Source organism: Mandrillus leucophaeus, unplaced genomic scaffold (assembly GCF_000951045.1).
Source record: "Mandrillus leucophaeus isolate KB7577 unplaced genomic scaffold, Mleu.le_1.0 Scaffold519, whole genome shotgun sequence".
In the NCBI taxonomy this organism is placed as follows: Eukaryota; Metazoa; Chordata; class Mammalia; order Primates; family Cercopithecidae; genus Mandrillus; species Mandrillus leucophaeus.
This window is the reverse complement of record NW_012105575.1, coordinates 1,823,293-1,843,283: the sequence shown is the minus strand read 5'-3', so window position 1 is coordinate 1,843,283 and position 19,991 is coordinate 1,823,293. Positions and strand designations below refer to the sequence as shown.

The window sequence follows — 19,991 nt, the reverse complement described above, 5'->3', positions numbered from 1 at the left end:
TACAGTCAACACAACATTTTAAAGGCAGCTGCTACTTCCGTGCTTCATGTTTTATTCTGCCTTTGTCTTTGCTCTGTTTGCAAACAGTAAAGAAGGTCAAGAAGCTAAAGACAAATAGTATCCCCAAGTACTCTGCCTACTAGCCATCCTCTGGACTTGCTAATGTATAAATATCGCTATTTCCAGCACTGGCAATAATTCTAGTTTTACCCATGAAGAATGAGACCACAGTGTTAAGTTGTTTTCACAATATCAATAAGCTCCAAAATAAAGCAAACAAAACTTTAAAAACAGTGCAAAAACAGCAAACACAAAATCACTTTAAAACCCCCAGAGTTTGCAGGGTGAAACAGAACATTTACTGTTGAACTGGCTAGTAGGGATGAATCCCAAATTCACAGATATTTAGAGATTTTGTTTTTTATAGTTTAATAAAAGGTCTATGCATGATCTAGTCTCACAAATACAAGCAATTTGTGATAATGTCATGCCAGTCGGCACATAAAAACCTTTGCTTTAAATTATAAAAATTGGTGATATTTGAGACTACTTTAGCATAGCTTTCTAAAATCTTTTTAAATGTATACCTATATATAAGTCGCTTTACAAAGTTGCAATTATTAATGTATGTGCCATTCTATGTTCTAATGTCTCTATATATTGGTTATAGTAGTCATTATCAAATTCACTATATGGCTTTCACAATCATTATTTAATGGCTGTAATGTACTTAGACATTATAAAAATATTTTATGTCATTCTAGCTTATTGGAGCCAGTACATGTATAATATGTATCATATACAGGGGTAAGAGTTTGAGCTTTTGAGAGAGACAATCCCAGTGTTGAATTCTCACTTAACTAAAAGCTAGTTGTTCTTCCTTTTTTCTTGGTTTCATCCACTCATTAAAAAAAAAATCTATTGAGCATTTGGCATATGAGAGATCTTGGTTGGATACTAGCAAGCACTGGACTAGAGAAACACAGGTCCTGCCTTCATGGAATTCAATGTCTTGTGAAGAACATAGGAAAATAAACAGAACGCAGAAAAGTGTAGGATGCAATCTATGTATGTACTGCAGGGGCTGGAGGATGGAACCTGAATTTGAAGAGTTAGGGAATGCTTCTTGAAGGCAATGAAGTTTCATGTTGGTGGAAACAACGTGCAGAAGACTTAAGATGGAGAAGCACGGCAAGCACAATGGTTAGGGCACGTGAGCAACACAGTATTCAGAACTGAGCCTGCAGTGAGGGCAGATAACGAATGGTAAAGCCATTAAGGAATATACACTTACCCTGAGAACACTAGAAAAGAAAATAATGAAACTGATGTTTTAACAAATTCCTCCAGAACTTCTTGAAATTCAAAGATATCTACAAAAGTCCTAGCCAACACTGTATCTGGTGGTAAAATATTAAATTATTTCCTCCTGATGTTAGGATCAAGAAAAATATATCCATTATTGCCAATTCTGCTCACGATATTGGAGGTCAGAGGCAATGTAGGACAAGTAAAAGAAATAAAAGGTATAAATATTGAAAGAAAGACGTAAAACTTTTTATGTGCAGCTGACACATTTTGTACATAAAAATTTCAAAATAATCTACCTACAAACTATTAAAAATGAGTGAATTTAGCAAAGTTGCTGGACACAAGGTTAATATAAAAAAGTCAATTGTACATTCAAGCACTTGCAAGTACAAAACAAAATTATAATAATATAATTTTATTCCTATATATTAAAGATAATATACATGATTTTTGATGTGACTGTGTACATATTTTTGATATGACGGCATGTGTATACATATATAAATATATATATTCATCAAAATCATGAAACACCTTAAAATATCTGCAAAGCCTTTACTCTTGAAACTCCAAAGCATTGCTGAGAGAAATTAAAGACCTAAATAATTGAGAGATATTTGTAGGATATATACTGATTCCCTGAATGGACTCAGATTAAGATGTTAGTTCTTAAGCTACTCAACAATTTAAATAAAAACAAAATTAAATATTCAGATTTTTTGTTTGTTTAGGGAGTGGGTGTGTACATGTGATTTTCACAAGTTTATTTTAAAATTTGTAAGAAAATGTGGATGATCTTCAATAGCAAACCCAAAACAAGCAAAGAAAGGCGGAGACTTTTACTACCAGTTTTTAAGACTTAGTATAAAGCTACAATAATTAACAACATATGGGCCAGGCGTGGTAGCTCATACCTGTAATCCTAGCATTTTGGGTGGCATGAAATAGAATAAACAGACCAGAAATAGGCCTACAAATCTATGCTTATTGGAATTGTGACAAGACGCCACTGCAATTCAGTGGAGGAAGGACGGTCTTTCCAGTAAGTTATGCCGAATTTTCAGTTTTCATATGGGGGAAATGAAAAGAATTTTGACTTTGAACTCATACCATATACAAAAATTAACCAAGATAGATAAAAAATTTGCATCTCAAAGGTGTAAATAATAAAACTTCTAGAAGACATAGAAGAACATTTTCATGGCCTCAAAGTAGGACAGAACCGTAAAAGCACTAATCATAAAAAAACTGGTTTTCAGCAAAATTAACTACTTAATCCCTAAAGCCATCATTAAGAGAATGACCAGGAAGAAATATTTCCTATATATATAGAGAGAGAGAATAAAACATATTTATGTGTGTTTTTTTCTTCTTCTTTAATCTTCTTCTCAAATTATCACTACTGTCCATCTTACAGTTTGGAGATTTTGTTCAGCACTGTGTCTTTATAATAGGTTTGGCATTAATTGAGCGTGTTTAGGGGAGTTGACAGAATAAAATCACATTAAAGAAAACTTGTTCATTATTGTAAGTGTGAGCTATTAGATTTTGGACTTATGATCTAAAAATTCATCGTATCTCCTAAATTATAGAGGAAAGAGAAGAGATGGCAATTTACACTAAGATATTACAAAATATTTTTTTGTTTTCCAAAACATAGATATATTCCTATATGCAGCCATTTAGTATAAACTTCTCCTTAGATAATTGCTATCCTTTTATGAATCTGACTGAATGCTACGAATTTATCAAACATTTAGGTTAAAATAAGAATAATTTTGAATTTATTGTATCAATACTCTTTTAGGTTTTGCACTAAAATAGCCATAAAAAGGTATAAAGTTGGGAATAAATATATCTACGGGCACCCGCTGTGGATCCTAAGCCAAACTTGGACATCTTGAAATAAAATGTTGTACACGTTACCATCTGTAACTTCCAAATATGCCTTTGTGATGATGCTTCCAGCAACATTTAAAGTCTGGCAGATGTAATAACCAACATCAGATCGCTGGACATTAGTAATTGTGAGGTCACCAGTCTGGGAGACTGAAAACCGGCTGGATGACTGTGGTGGTTGATACGAGAAGAGCAGATTCTAAACCCAGAAATTGGGATGGAGGAAAATAAAAATAGGTTGTTAGGTTCCAGTATTTTGGCATTTATACATTTACATTTAAAAACATACATATAAAAGTATACATACACATATGCATATTTATCTCTATATATACATATGCAAAAATAAGCTAAATATGCTTCCATCACATGCCCACATATATACACATCCATGCACGTAAATATCTACATATGTACACATATACACATACAATGTTTAATAATCTAACCTCGTATGGGATCATTTGAAAATTTAAGTAACTCTCAAGATTGATATATATGTTTCCATCTGTTTTTAAGCAATACTAGATATGTAAGAATATTCACTATCACTGTAGTAAAAAATGTTGACCTATTTAGCAAAACAAAGACAAAAGTCTTGTTTCACCTATATACGACTACTAGGATTATTAATCCTAAAACCTTCAATATATTCAAGAATTAATATGTAAACAAATTCTGACAAATTAAAATCAAGGATACGATACCATTTTGGCGCCACAATAAGCATTTCTGTTAGCTATCCATTGTAAAAGTTCAGTAACCTATACCAAACTTTTAACACATACCTTGTTTTTCTTGTTCATTGGTGAGAAAATCCTGTTATGGATTTTCTAAAATTCCTATGTTGAATTTAATTAAAACATCATGCTTCTTAGAGTTAGGGTATATGTCACATAAAATAACAGATCATGTTACTGAATTTCGTGAAATAAAAAATAGTAACATTTTCCCTACCACAACAAAATTAATTCTTTTAAAAAGTTTTGGTGCCTTTTAATATACATTATTTTATAAAGGTTTAACTACTATTCCATGGATATATGTACAATGACAACATTTTAGGAAAAAGTGAGTTGGAATATTGAACAAAACCTAAATTATTTGGAAATTTGATCCAATGTTTAAATAACTTAAATGAATCATCAAAATACTACTCCTTTAAGAAGACGTTCCAGTGGATTTACTATTACTGCTACAAAGATTTCCTTGTAAAATGCACTAAAATTCTTCCTGCCCTGTTGAAATATTTCATTCTTTCTTGTCTATAATTTGATTTCAGCAAATTTAGTTCTTTGAGGCCAAATGGAATGTGTTAGAACCTACCAAGTTACTAGAATTCAAATAAGGGCCTATATACGATAATCAAATCAATATTTGGCTACCAAAGGGAAGAAAAGGTGAACTTGATAGCATTTCCTACCAAATCTTAAATGCAGTCAGTAAATGGCCTGTTTTTCATAAGAACACATTAGAAGCAAGACCATGAAACAAACACCCATGATTGATTTAAGCAAAATAAAAAAAGGTCAGGAATAAGTGTTAAAAATGAATGAGAATTGTTTATTTACACATATCAGAGGCAAGTAGAGGGAAACGTTCTGCTTTGTATACTTATTTTCTGAGACAGTGTCTCGCTCTTTCACCCAGGCTGGAGTGCAGTGATGCAATCACAGCTCACTGCAGCCTCTACCTCAGGGACTCCAGTGATCCTCCTGCCCCAGCCTCCGGAGGAGCTGGGACTAGAAACACTCACCACCATGCCCCACTAGCTGTTTACTTTTAATGTTTTGTAGAGATGAGGGCTCACTATATTGCCTAGGCTAGTCTCAAACTCCTGAGGTCAAGTGATCCTCCTGGCTGAGCCTCCCAAAGTGCTGAGATTACAAGCATGAGTCACTGTGCCCAGTCACGTTTTTGTTTTACTGAAGAAGGCTAATCATTAAGAGATGAGACAAAAAGATATTTTAAACTCTTCTAAGATTTCCTGTTTATTAAACTGAAGTCCAATAATGAACTTAAGAGTTTAAAAGAGTATAAATTTCTGTATTTCAGTTTCCATACATATACAAAATTGAAGTTCATAAAAGAGAGTTAGATTTTATAGCAAATGTTGACAGCATGTGATAGTTTTCAACACATTTGAATGTAACACATTATATTTAACACACCATCTCTGTTAAAGATAATTTCATATAGGTTAATGATTCAGAAGGCAGTTCAGACTCCCGAAGCTTTCAGAGAAATCACTGAATAATTATCATCTGTTTTAAATGTACATAAATCTCTTTTAATATATAATTCCAGATACCTGAATAATACAAATAATAATTAATTGGATAATATTGAGAAAAAAGTGTTTTTCTTTTTAATTGTGGCTGAGCTACAAATAAAGGTAAACTTTATATACTACCTTGTGTACCAAAACTAGGTAGAGAAAATTGCTTTCAGAATTCAAGCAGTAAAGAAAATTTTGTCTTCCTTCTCATTGCTAAAATTTTCTGGGCACTCAAGAGATTTCCCAGTCTCTTAACGTGACAGCTGCATGACTAAGTAATATGTTGGTTTCTCTTCTCATACATCCTGGCAACCATCTTTGCTGATTTAAAAAAAAATAGGAAAAGGTTGTACCTGGCTCCCCTCTCTCCTCCAAAAAATAGCTGGTTGAGGATTTCCAGTTGCTTCACACTGAAAAGTTACAGTCCGTCCCAAGGCAACAACCTGGTCACGGGGTTTCACGACAAAATGTGGAGGTTCTAAAGGAGATGCAACAAATTACACTGAATTAAAAGCACGTAGTTATTGTCCTAATTGAGACAATCACTTATATTCTAAGTGCTGCTGTTATTTTATACAGCATGTTATGTAAAACAGTAATGATATACCAATTCTTGTCCTTAATTTGAAACTAAAATGTTAGGTTCATGGTTAGAGAATGAAACCGAGTTGTTATATGAAGTTTTTTATTACCTGACCTTCTAAGATTAACCCACATATTGAAAAGAATTCTGAAGCTACAATTTGACCCTCTACATTCTAAGTATACCTGAATTTTTTATGAATAAATATTATCTTTTCTCCTTTAGATCTGCTTAAAGGTGAATGAGTTTTAATCATACACACAAGGATCTCCTGATGCAGGAAGGTCTTAAAATTACTTTAACTCAAAATCTCCTGAAATGCTACCATGCAAATTATAACCATTTAAAATCTTCAGTCCAATTATTTGAATAGAAATGAATTTAAAGCAAGAGTGGAGTGCAATGCCTCTTTCATTTACATAGGCAAGGGCATGTTCAAACAGAATATATATGGAAATGAGGGCAAATTTGAAACATCTGCTCATCCTGACATTATAAATACTGCCGGCTTTGTCCAAACTGTTTGATTTAGACCGATTTAAACGGCTACTTCATCCAGCAGTAAATAGTGTCAGGAAATTGTGTCAATTGCATGGAATACGATGGTAGTTGAAAACGTTAGGTGTGCTGATGGAGTCACTTCTGGGAAAAGAAAAGGTATTTGCTTTTGGGCTGAGCTTTGGGCTTGGAAAAATGTGCACAGAATGTAAATCTTTTTACCTACTGTTTACACTTTTCAAATCCATTTCTTATCAGCTGTCTGAAACACCTAATTATTCTCCTCTCTTGTCTCAGTTTCAATTGAAGTGAACAAATGCTTCCAGCGACATTTAATAGTTTCTACAGGACAGGGTTTGTCTACTCTACTTTTTAAGACTTTTACACTATTTCTAACCTTCTCTTTAAAAGTATGTTGAGTTACTTAAATCAATCACTTAGGGAAACTCCTTAATGTGAATATGAATGAAATTATATTCAGATTCTGTTCACATATGTCATCAGTCTGCTCACAAGAATATAATTTCTTTGCTAATGAAGGTCAGTATTGAAAAAGATACTTTTCTGTGACTTACAATTTCTTGATCAGTTGTATTTAATATACAGCTATATGTAAAATATATTTTAATATATATAAAATATATAAAGTTATAGATTTTATAAATTTATAAATTTTAATAAAATAGCTGAAATGTCCCTAAATCTGGGTATTTGAATTTACAGGTCATAAAGAAATGTTAAAAGCTACTTAATATGCATATTAAAAACATGTATATATTTCAAATATAAAGCCCCTTTAAAAAAAAAAAGTACATGTAAAACGACTTGATGATTGCATGGTGGCAAAATTGAAGAAAGTAATTAGAACTCCTAGCTCCTAGATTAGTGTTCCTTTTTCTCCACTCTTTTTTTTAAAATTGAGGTTGAGTAGAAATTATAACATTTGACTGGAAAATTATAGGAGACCTGAAAAATCAGGTCAAAGGCTTTCAAACATCCTCTAACTTATAGGGAAGAAAATACAAAGTTAGGAAATATAGTTTAAGTTCAATTTGGTAACACTGAAGTTCTAGCTTATAATTTTTTTAAAACTGTGATTGTAATTGAATGGCTTACTCATGAATTTAGCAAACACTATCATTACCCAGGTATAATAATAGGCAAGTGCATCACTGCTCGGGGATTTTCCTCCAGTACAAATCCATACAGGAGCATTCTATTCCTTAATCAAGGGCTGGAGTAATTGATGTCAAAATCAGACCAAGACATTGAAAGGACTGACTGGATAATAAACTAAATTCAGACTGGAGTTTGATTTGCTTCAGCGAAAGAAATCCAAGTGATTAATCAGATGAAGGGGAGAATATGACTTTTCAATATGCAGGGAATTTGAGTAGGAAAATATAAATGTTCAAACCACTTAGTTAAGTAAAAAACTTCGGGTGGTCTCTTTCCTAAATCTCAGAAGCATGTTTAAGAATGTGTGCCAGAATCTATGTTTCTTTTATAAAATGCCAGTTCTCCTCAGACCTCAAAGACTTACTTGAGAACAAGGAATACAAACCCTTATGCTAACTACACTCATCCTGAAGCAATCCTTCCACACAGGATATTTGCCTGGAAACAAATTTACTGTATTTTGTAGGCATATTCTGAAGCCAACATCAACAGTGACATCAGCCACAAGATATGTCTTAGAAACATAACTTTTAAAAACCCTCTTCTACATGTGTTTTTAAATATCAGTTGTAGTAGACGTATCTCTAAGAAAAAAAATTTAATGGCCTAAATATGTTTCTATCAATCTGTCATTGTTATCTATCTATTTAGATTGAGAAGGCCATTCATTAAAGGTGCCCACTTAATGTTTATGATGAAAGTTTGGAATGTTTTTTGAAAGCTACAATTTTAATTTAAATTTACCATAATCAAAATACGTAATCATGTTACCAAGATCATTTATGTTCAGGGATGAAAATTTGGAAAATTAGACAAAAGGGAAGAAAAGAAAACCTACCCATACTTCTGCCACAGAAATTGGGTCATACTATTAAAAAATCATTTTAAGGACTGTTTAATAAACAATAAGCAAATTACCTTTAATTACGGAACCAATCTCAGTTGTTTTAAATTTAGATTATATCTAATTTTCACTGTTAAAAAATAATGGTAATGTTAACATCCTTCTGACAAGTATAATCAAAATTATTTGCTAGCTGTAGAGTTACAAGGTCTGAAAATATGCAAAGATCCAGGATGTATTAACAAGTATAGCTAAACCATGCTCAGGAATGTTTTTAATCAGCTGATACTTTCACTAACAGCCTACAAATAGCGTTTTTTCCCAACCTCACAAACGTCGAGCATTAACATCTTTGCCAAACAAACAACAGATTCTCCTCTTCATTAACAATTTTCGATTCGAAATGTTAAAACATTTTTCTTCACACTATCTTGTCATTGATATCTGATTTGTTGTGGATATTGTGCTCATGAACTCAGATTTTCTTTCTGATTTCTAAGAACTGTTGATAGGCCACAATTTTAGTCATTTCTCCTATATGTTGCAAATATATTTTCCCATTTTATTAATAGTCTTTCTAGTCTATTTAGGTATTTTTGTTATTGTATCAATAATACATATTATATAATATATAATAAATTATATAAATATTCAACTTAATTATCATCCTGTGCTTTTATATCTTCATTATTTTATGTTTATATCTCATCCTTTACATGTATTTTTGTAAGGTATCACATAGAAACCTATTTTTTCAAATCCAGATATTACATTATTATTGAACAATCCATCCTATCTGTATTACTATGAAAAGTCACTTTTATAATATTATTGGAATTTTTTGTTTTTTTCTTTTTCTGAGGCAGGGTCTCACTCTGTTGCCCAGGCTGGAGTGCAGTGGTGCCATCTAGGTTCACTGCAACCTCTGCCTCCCAGGTTCAAGCGATTCTCCTGCCTCAGCCTCCCGAGTAGCTGGGATTACAGGCGTGCACCGCCATGCCTAATTTTTGTATTTTTTTGGTAGAGACGGGGTTTTGCAACGTTGGACATGTTGCTCTTGAACTCTTGGCCTCAAATGATTCAACCACCTCAGCCTTCCAAAGTGCTGGGATTACAGGTGTGAGCCACCATGCCAGACCTATTGTAACTTTTTAACTTAAACACAGTGAGAGAGAGTCTTTAGGGTCAAAGTTATTCTCTGGCATACTCTTTTGCATATTCATGTAAAATTATCTAAAAATTGCTTTCTCGTGACCTTATAAAATGATTGGACCTTCCTCCAAGGTAAGCACTTAGAAACTTGATGGCTCATTTATTTATATGGGGAGAAATGTTTATCAAAGTACATTTTGGTAAACTTTGGACACATCTTGGGATTATTTCCTACACAAAATGAAATGAATCTGACATACAGAAATGAAAACTAGTGCAAACAGTCCTAAGTGCAAGGCTGTTACTCACCAACAGGACTTTTAATGATTGTTATAGAGCAATAGTTATAAAAACTCAGACAGACATATGTGAATTCACAAATATATTTTGAACCAAAAGAACCTAAATCATTCTCTGCATGTATTTTTGTTTAATCTTATGATATATAAATTGGAACAGTACTTAACCAAGATACAATCCTATCACTTATTTCGGGAGAGAAGAAATAAAAGGATACAGATCACACAACATTTAATTTAATAAGATATAAAGTTAGCAACCCCATTACCTTCACTCTTTGTCACAGTTACCCATACTTCCTGCAGACTTTACTCTGTGCAGTCTGTCTTTGTGGCCAATGACAAGTGAAACATGGAGGCTGATTGGTTGAAGGACATGGAAGGGTATGGATGGAAAGGGGAAGAGAAGTTCCAGTCACAGTGACACGGTGATTAGAAGATGGCCAATAAAATGTCAACTTACCAGACCCAACTAAAACAAAACAAAAAAAGAAAACATGGAATAAATAAAAATAAAGAAACATAAAATGAAACAGAAAAGTAATAAGATTTGACTTAACAATGATTCTTCTCTTAAGATAAAGAACATGTTAATATTTGAATATATGGCTCACACTGTCCATGAATGAGTATTTGTTAGCATTTTAGGTATAATCATGAATAATTTAAGAAAAATAGAAATGAAGCTTAAATTATCTACTATGATTAAATGGCAGAGCTACAATGGATGAGAGCTATAAAATTATAAAACATTTTAAAATAACTTTACATGTTGCTACCAGATGACAGGTTAGAGAACTAATATGTAATGGGTTTAAAAACATTATAAATCTTAGGTGCTAAAACTACACAGAAACCAAAAATTGAGCATTTTAGAAAAAAGAACGTTAAGTCCCACAACTCATCATCAGTTCAATTTTTAAAAGGTGTATACTGCCAACGACATTCTATGAAACTGAAATCCATGCTTCTCATACTCAAATAAGCATGAGTCACCCTGAGAGCTGGTTAAGATACAGATTATGATTCTACAGGTTAGGGGTGTGACCGGAGATTTTGCATTTCTAACAAGCATCCAAGTTTTGCTGGCCCATGACCATAAATTGAATAGCAAGCCTTTAAAAAGGTGCTGCATTTAAATTCTTGCATATTTTTTAATTGAGATAGTGCATAGAAAAAAGTGAATAAATTATGAGAACTAAGAAAACTTTATAATCCTATCTATAAATCATAATTACATTTTCTGTTTTTAATGTTGAAACATTAGGCATCTTATTAGACACAGCTCAAATAATATATATTTAAAAAATGGAAATGGTTATTTTGTTTCTATTTTATAAGCAAATATAATTACTGTCATGTCAAATGCAGAACTTTTTCATAATAGTCCCAGTAGAAATCTACAATATATTTTACTCAAATAAATAACTTTCATAGCTTTCGGCAAATCAAAATTAATTAGACCTGATACATATTCCTATAGTTTAAATAAATGCTGAAGAATGTTGTTGTTAAGTGGTACAGTTATAAAACAAAGATAAAATTTCTCTTGCATACTTTTGTACCATACACAAAATTTAAAGTCAATTTAGAAACGTTTTTAATTCACACATTCCCTTCAACAGGAGTAAAATAATGTCTTTATTTTTCATTACAGAGAAAAAAAAAACTAAGCATAATTTTTCACTCACTCAAGTTAGAAAAGTTAAAAAGAAATTTTCTCATTTACACAGGCTTAATGTTTATTATAGCATCTCCACTTATGCCACCCAGACTCAAAAACACAGAATGGATAGAATGTGGTTACATTTCTTGACACCTTATAGATGATGTGTTTTCAATGACAGTAAGAAATATTTGGGCACTACAAAAGAGAGGACCTGACAAACTGTAACAACAGAATTTTGCTTTGAGATAACAAAAAGTTACAGGATTATCTTTTGGATTAATCTGTGAAAATAAATTTGATCCCATTAGACTGAAGCAGTTAAAATAAATCCTTAAAGTCAGAAAAGTAGAGAAATGACTCCTAAATGTTTTCATGTATTTTCAGTAATTTAAAATTCCTAAAACATTTCAAAAATGTATATTAAAAACAACAAAAAAAATTATTGGAAATCACCTAATTTAAAATTTTTAAAGCACCCTTTTCTTGCTTATAGTTTTTACTAGCAGTCAACCCACAGGAGTAGAATCCTTTTATTAATTAAAATCCAATGGGTTTAAGAACTTTAGACTAATGTATTTGCATATCACATCAATGACAGATGATAATTGAAAAATATTTTAGGCCGGGTGCGGTGGCTCACGCCTGTAATCCCAGCACTTTGGGAGGCCGAGGCAGGCGCATCACGAGGTCAGGAAATTGAGACCATCTTGGCTAACACAGTGAAACCCCATCTCTACTAAAATTACAAAAAATTAGTTGGGCGTGGTAGCACACACCTGTAGTCCCAGCTACTTGGGAGGCTGAGGCAGGGGAATTGCTTGAACCCGGGAGGCGGAGGTTGCAGTGAGCCGAGATTGCACCACTGCACTCCAGCCTGGGGGACAGAGCAAGACTCTGTCTAAAAAAAAAAAAAAAAAAAAAAAAGAAAAGAAAAGAAAAAAAGAAAAACATTTTATAGCCTATTAAGGATCTTAAAAGTTATCTAATAACATAATGTAATATAGAAGCTTCTAAAACATCAGAGGTTTTGGAGAGGAGTCTATCTTGAATGGTCATTTAAGTTTTTAACAACTGATTATCAAGAAATGAATTCTCTTATCTAAAGGAAAGGCTGTCTGTTCAGAATTTAACCCCCCTTTCATTTGTTCTACTTTCAGTAAACAAATAGAAGTCATTAATATGGACTATATAAAATCCTTTCACTCACTTGAAAAAAATTACCATCCCTAACTTTCTCTGCTAAAGAATAAATTATAGGAATTTATTTAAGTTTTCCCGATATTTCTCCTTTCTCTACATTTCTCCAAAGGTCAGGTAAAAGGATTTCCTTTCCATACAGAGAATATGGTCCTTTCTATGAAACAGGCAGATTTTAATTATTGTCCTATTGGACATGGCACAAAGAATCAGAAAAAAAAAAAAAAAAAAAGGCAGAGTAACTTGGAATCTGTTCATTCATTATCTTCTAACATTTGACATTTATGGGAGGCTGTACTCCAACCCTTCTCATAGCCTTTCTCAACTTCATTCCTTTCTGCTTTTAAGGTTGCAGGCACCTGTATCCCAAGTCGGAAAAGCCTGTCCGTTTCTGTCTCTAATAAAACTATAAAATGTGGGCACTGGAAGTGACCTTAGAACTTATCAGTCCAAACTTATTTTGCATGAGAAAACAGAAAACCTAAATTGTTAAAGAACTTTCTCAAGGTCACGGTGGTTCACTATAGACTGGCTCCTAGGCCTCCTGACAATATCCAACTCTCTGTACAAATTTTCCTACTGGTCAATCAGTTAGTGGTGAAGAATATGCAATAGGATACAAAATATTTTTTATTTTTGAAGAATATGCAATAGGATACAAAATACATTTGATTTTAGAAGAATATGCAATAGGATACAAAATACATTTGATTTTGCATTTAAACTACCACAAATAGTAGTTTAACTTAAAATCGTTACTACCAAAATCATTACTACATGCATATACATAAACCGGTTTTAAAGAATTCTTCATGATGGTAAAAATATTTTAAGAATATTCAGCTAGAGTTTTAAAAAGACCTGGAAACTAACAGGTAATAACACAGACTTAATGCTGCTTGAAAAATTTATTTTTGCAATTAAAAAGTACTGCAATCATTTTTAAGGGTAAAACAATTTTAATTATTTCATCACTTGAAATCTTTATATGTTGAACAAAATATCCATCTTTTTTGAAACATCAAAACAGTATATTTTGACAAGAATCCCCTCTTTGTCTCTCTCTGTCACACACACACACACACACACACACAGCCACTACCATGTAGAATAAAATACTTTCTTCCTTTATGAATGTGATATCATAGTGTTCTAAATTATTTATTTGTTTTGAAACCTTTTGTATACTAAGAATATACATTGCTCAGACAGTAATCTTTACGTATAAATAAGATAAGAAGAGAGAAAGGAAGTCAAAGAAAGGAAGGAAGGAAATAAAGGAAAGAGGGAGGGAGGGAGGCAGGGAGGGAGGGAGAGAAGGAGGAAGAAGATTCCTCTTTTATCTTCTATCTGCTTGTCACATTCAGGAGACATGTGTATGGGTCAGAAAGATGATAAATGTTTGGAAAAACATTATACAGAGTTTGGAGGAAAAGACCTTTTTCATCTAAAGAAAATAAGTTAGTTGAATAGATACTTAAGAAGTCTTCAGATTATGTCTAATAAGTATGGGGACCAGCCAATTTTTATAACTACCAAGGCCAGAAGAAAAGACGATAATGGGCCTAAATAATAGCATGAACAATGTAAAGAAAGTCTAGAAACGAAGCAGTTAACAGAAAAGGTCACTGAACCATGAATTGGTTGCCAACTATGATGTCTCTAGAGGTCTTTTAAAATAGGATTTATTTCCATTAGGCCACAACAGTTTAGATATAACCGTGTCTGGCAGAGGGACAGAGAAATTGAATCTTAAAGTGCTTTCTGTGCTATGATTTTAATTGTATGGACATTCAGAAACATTTAATTTTAAAAAAATATAATGACAGAAGATTGCTACAGTATTTAGGTCTAAAATAACTTAAGTATTACAAACTCCTAGATTGACTCTATAGAATATGTTATTGTAAAGTGAATGTATCTACAATAGGACCAATCCTATTAGTAAATATCAGAGAACAGCTGCTTTTTTTAATGGGCTAAAAATGAAATCATCTCAACTTTGGAATTCTTCTGCTAATTCATAGATACAAGTTTTCACTGCTAGTAGCTAAATTCTAATGAATCCTTAAATTGAGGTGATTTTTCCCCCATTCTCATCTATAGTACTTTTTGAATGCAGAGCTCAGTTAACACATCTGATGCACTAGAATTGTAAACACCACATTCCAGAGAATATGAATGGAGTAAGGTAGTGAGTTAAATAAAAACTTTTGGAAGAAACACATTTCTATTCAAATACAAGAACCCTAATTCTCAAGTAGTAAAGCTATCTATATTTGAATTGACAAAATCCAGTCACTGGTATGTTGGAAAAATTATATACATAGATACTCATGAATGACAATATCTCTAACAATTAAAAACTCTCAGGATATTTTAATACTAGGTATGATTTCTTTTGGGGGAAAAGATTGAGTTTAACTTAAAAGCCTGTCGTTATGTCTTTCAACTTTTGAGACATAAAAATAAAGAGATAAAGGAGGCCATTTTTAGAATATATTTAATGGATACATAAAATACTATGAACTTTTCACCTCCACTTAAATATCTCATTATTCTGTAGAACAATGGTTCTGGAGACAATTTTTGCTGTCACAACTGATGTGGGAAGACGGTGAAGGCAGAGAGCTACCAGCATTTAGTGGACAGAGGCCAATGATACCGATAAACATCCTACAAGGCCCAAGACAACCTCCCAAAACAAAGAATGATGTAGCACAAAATGTCAGCAGTGCCAGGATTCAGAAGCCCAGCTGCAGATGAGCTATTCAACTTAAAGCTTAACAGAACACTAACATCTATTTATTTCACCCCATATATACAAAGTACCTTGCACAATGCCTGACGTATCACAGGTACTCAGAAAAGGTTAGTACTCTTTCTCCTATTCTTCCCTTCTAAAAATACTGTTACTTTCCCAAAAAGCAGTTAATACACGTTGGTAGTTACTTGTCTACTAAGGAATCCACAATTCAAATGCAACCACACAGCAATCTATGACAATGTGCACATCACCCAACACATATCTTAGGACTATAATTTTGACGGTAATATTCCCTAGGTCCACTTAGAAAGCCAGGAACCTACATCTTTCCTGTCTTTCCTCCTGGAAATACACAGTCAACCACCAAATTCCATAGTGTTTATGCTGTAACCATTTATCCAATCCATCTACCTCCTTCTATCTTTATTGCCACCATTCTGGCCCACGCTATCCAACAGCACTCACCTGAACTATTATTTTGGTCTTTTCCAGTCCAGTCTTATGATGTAGCCAGAGTGATTAAAACAAAATAAAAGGCCAGGGGCAGTGGCTCATGTGCTTAACGCTGTAATCCTAACACTTTGGGAGGCTGAGGCGGGTGGATCACCTTGAGGTCAGGAGTTCGAAACCAGTCTGGCCAACATGGGGAAACCTCATCTCTACCAAAAATACAAAAAAAAGAAAAAAAAAAATAGCCAGGGTGGTGGTGGGTGCCTGTAAGTCCAGCTACTTGGGAGGCTGAGGTAGGAGAATTGCTTGAACCCGGGAGGCGGAGGTTGCAGCGAGTCGAGATCATGCCACTGTGCTCCAGCCTGGGTGACAGAGCAAGACTCCGTCTCAAAGTAATAATAATAATAATAATATAATTACACTTTGTTTTTGTGTTTTGTTTATCGCTTAAAGTCCTTCAGCAAGGTCCCATTACTTTTAAAATAGAAAACGAAATTCTTAATGTGGCCTTGCTGTGTAACAGTTCAGTGTCTTCTCCTGTCACCTCTTCTCCCTCTCCTTGACCTCGCCCTGCTGGCCTTCTTTCAGTCCTTGAGTACACCACACACCCTGCTGCCTCTAGTTCTGTTTATACTGTACCCTGGGATCTTCCCCTTTCACCCATGTAATTACTATTCAGTAGTTAGAGCTCAGTTAAAAAAATACTTTTTCAAGAAATTATCTCTAAATTTGAACTAAATCATATCAGAATGCTACGTATTTTCATAGCAACCTTAATTTGCCTCTCAGAGCACATATTGTAGTTAAAATTATACATTTGTGTGATTGTTTTGTGTTTCTCTGAAATTAGCCCATGTGCTCCCCGTGAGCAAGTATTTGCTCATTTTTTTTGCCATTATTTCTCCAGAACTTCTCAAGGTGATGCTGTTACTCACATTTTAAATATCGGCTGAAAGGTGGAAGAAATGACAGTAGTGTTCCAATAGCCCAGTTGAAAGCACTTAGTGCTATCTTTAAGAGTTCATTTTTCATATTCCGCTGATACTGTAGATATTTGTGTGTATCTCTCTTCTTCACTAGGCTATAATGAGCTCTGTGAAGATGCGATCCACGTCATATTTATCTGTACATCCTTCATAGTACCCAGCATACTGTTTTGAACATAGAAGGTGCTCAAGAATTGGTTTATCTGAAAACTGGAATGTCTATCTTTAAATGGCGTATTTCATGGAGGGTCCAGAGTTAAGGGACATGAGGACGTAATGATAACATTGCTCAACTGGTAGTTAAACAACTTTGGATCAAGATCCTCTCCAAAAGGCATCAAGCCTGTGACCCCGCATAAATTATATAAACATTCTCCATCTCAGTTTAATAGTAAGAAGGCATTGGTCTTAGCTAACTGTGTGTCAGATCATATGTGAGGAACCCCTTCAGCAGCTCTGTAAGGAATTATTCGATATCTCGATTTTGCAAAAGAAAGAAAATGAAGACTAAGTAAATTTCATAAGGTCACCTACCAGGTAAGACAGGCAGTATCAGAATTCTGCTGGTATCTGCAGCTCTTTGTTTTTCTTTTTTTGAGACGGAGTTTAGCTCTTGTCTCCCAGGCTGGAGTACAGTGTCGCAATCTAGGCTCACGGCAACCTCTGCCTCCCAGGCTCAAGTGATTCTCCTGCCTCAGCCTCCTGAGTAGCTGGGATTACAGGCACCCACACCTGGCTAATTTTTGTACTTTTAGTAGAGACGGGGTTTTGCCATGTTGGCCAGGCTTGTCTCGAACTCATAACCTTGGGTGATCCACCTGCCGTGGCCTCCCAAGTGCTGGGATTACAGGTGTAAGCCACCGTGCCCGGCCTCTCCAGCTCTTAAAATGTAAAAATAGCAACTTTTTACTACATTGGATGACTTGTTTGTAATTTTAAAAAGAGTTAAACCTTACTCTAATGTAATTTTGGTTCTGAAATGTTTTGTCTCCATGACCTAAACAAAATGACTTTTAACAAGAAATGATTTAAGTGTACAATATATGTATTGATATATTAGATGAACATAGACACATAATTGCTCATATATGAGCAGTTTCATACTTATAAAAAGGTTTGGGGGAAAATAACTTGCCCTGTATTTTATTTTCTTATAGAAACAATGATAAAACAACCAATTCCATGTCTGAAAAGTGATGTGATGCAACATTTTAAAACACTCACTGTAAATGTCAAAGGCAGTGTGAAAGTAAATGCTTTATAAGCCCCCAACCATGTCTAAAATTGAAAGTTTCAACAATCTAGCACAGAGTTACATGATTTAATGTTTATTCTCAAGAAACCTAAATCAGGTCAAAATTATTTATTATCAATTATATTTAGTGATTAAGTACATTCTGGGGGAGTTAAAAGCCTAAGGAAAACCACAAAAGCACTTCTCATCTCTTCACTAATGACCTAAAAGGCACTGTTTGAAATGGCTATTTCACCATCCACAAAATAACTTTTTAAAAGCGCCTTTGTAAAATGGCCTATCTATCAGGTTTAATTGTGCAATGCTCTAAATTCTCTCCTAATAACATCGACCACACAAAATAAATGTCCTAAAGCTAACTTTAACAACCATTTATGGATTTTCCTACCCTCATAAATCTGTTATAAAGCAATTACTCAGCTATATTTTGTCTTATACTTACTTCAGTATTTTCTGCAGGTGTGTTTATACTGGCACATTATTTATCAAGTCCTGAGAGGAACAGTTTAAAAACAAATTAAAGTGCTCATGGTATTTTAATCAGTTTTACAAACTTTAGGTATACTACAAAATGTTAACTTCTAATTTATACAAAATATTTTTAAAAACTAAAATAAAAAGAATTGCTTTGTATTTTTAAATTACTAAAATAAGGCTCGAAGGACACCAGATGCTATGTAATTACCAAGTGTAACTGTTCTAATGATGACCCTGATGTTTGGTATTCGCTAAAATGATTCACCAGTCTAAAAACAGTGAATACTATTCAGCCTAATTGATTCATGCTATGCATATCTATCAAAATATTTAAAACCATAGTAAGCAAATAATAAAAATTATCCATACATATGGATGTACAAACAGTCACATTTTTAGTTATCTTGTTTAGTTTACTCAGGATTCATCATAAGGTAAAAGTGTTCTTCATGTAAACAGTCTGCAATTATTCTGTTTTGAAAAATAAAATACCTTGATCACTTAATGTGCAAACAATTCTGGATAAAATACAAACTATTATGTGAATCAACTTAGAATTAATTTTTTTATATTGAATGATACTAACTCTGACAAAATAATTCCAAGTCTTAAAATTACGTGAGGTTGTTAATATGAACATTTTAAAAAATGCTATCTCTCAATGACAAGAGCAAAAAAGTAATTTATTTCTCCAAATTTCATTCTCAGTCTGAGCAGTTGAGACGTGATATAGCCGTACAAGTCAATTACATTTTCCCCATTGATGCCATTATTTCAGAATGTTAGTTTGGTTACTAAAGACAGTTGCTCAGTTATACATCTATATAACTGGGCAGTGAGAAAACCTTACCCACTGTTATGTAGATGAATAAATCACAGTAAAACTCAGACCATAATGGAAGGCCTATGATGTGCTATTTACTAGTGAGGTGCTGTGTCATTATTTGTTGCTGAATCTTCTTATGTATCAATTATTTCTTGTACCTGAGTGCTCTACTTATTTCTTCAAATATTTGCCTGGTGTACACAACGAAGAGAGCATTTCAAATTCTCTGTAGGATGGCCATGAAGTGAATGCCTTTCTTTTGATTAACTTTTATGATTTATATCTGTTTTTCTGAAATAACTGAAAGAAACCCAGAATCCT

The 19,991-nt window shown here is 33.4% G+C and overlaps 1 protein-coding gene across 3 annotated transcripts in view; it reads right to left on the bottom strand.

The window, feature by feature from the left end:
• Positions 1-19,991, bottom strand: part of ROBO1 (roundabout, axon guidance receptor, homolog 1 (Drosophila)) — a 1,186,609-nt gene that overhangs the window by 80,820 nt on the left and 1,085,798 nt on the right. For all 3 annotated transcript variants that reach the window (XM_011996534.1, XM_011996535.1, XM_011996536.1), the window contains 3 exons: positions 10,507-10,515; positions 5,842-5,966; positions 3,238-3,409 (listed from right to left, as the gene is read on the bottom strand). In XM_011996534.1, coding sequence (XP_011851924.1) covers positions 3,238-3,409; positions 5,842-5,966; positions 10,507-10,515 — 306 coding nt within the window. The remainder of the gene's footprint in view (positions 1-3,237; positions 3,410-5,841; positions 5,967-10,506; positions 10,516-19,991) is intronic.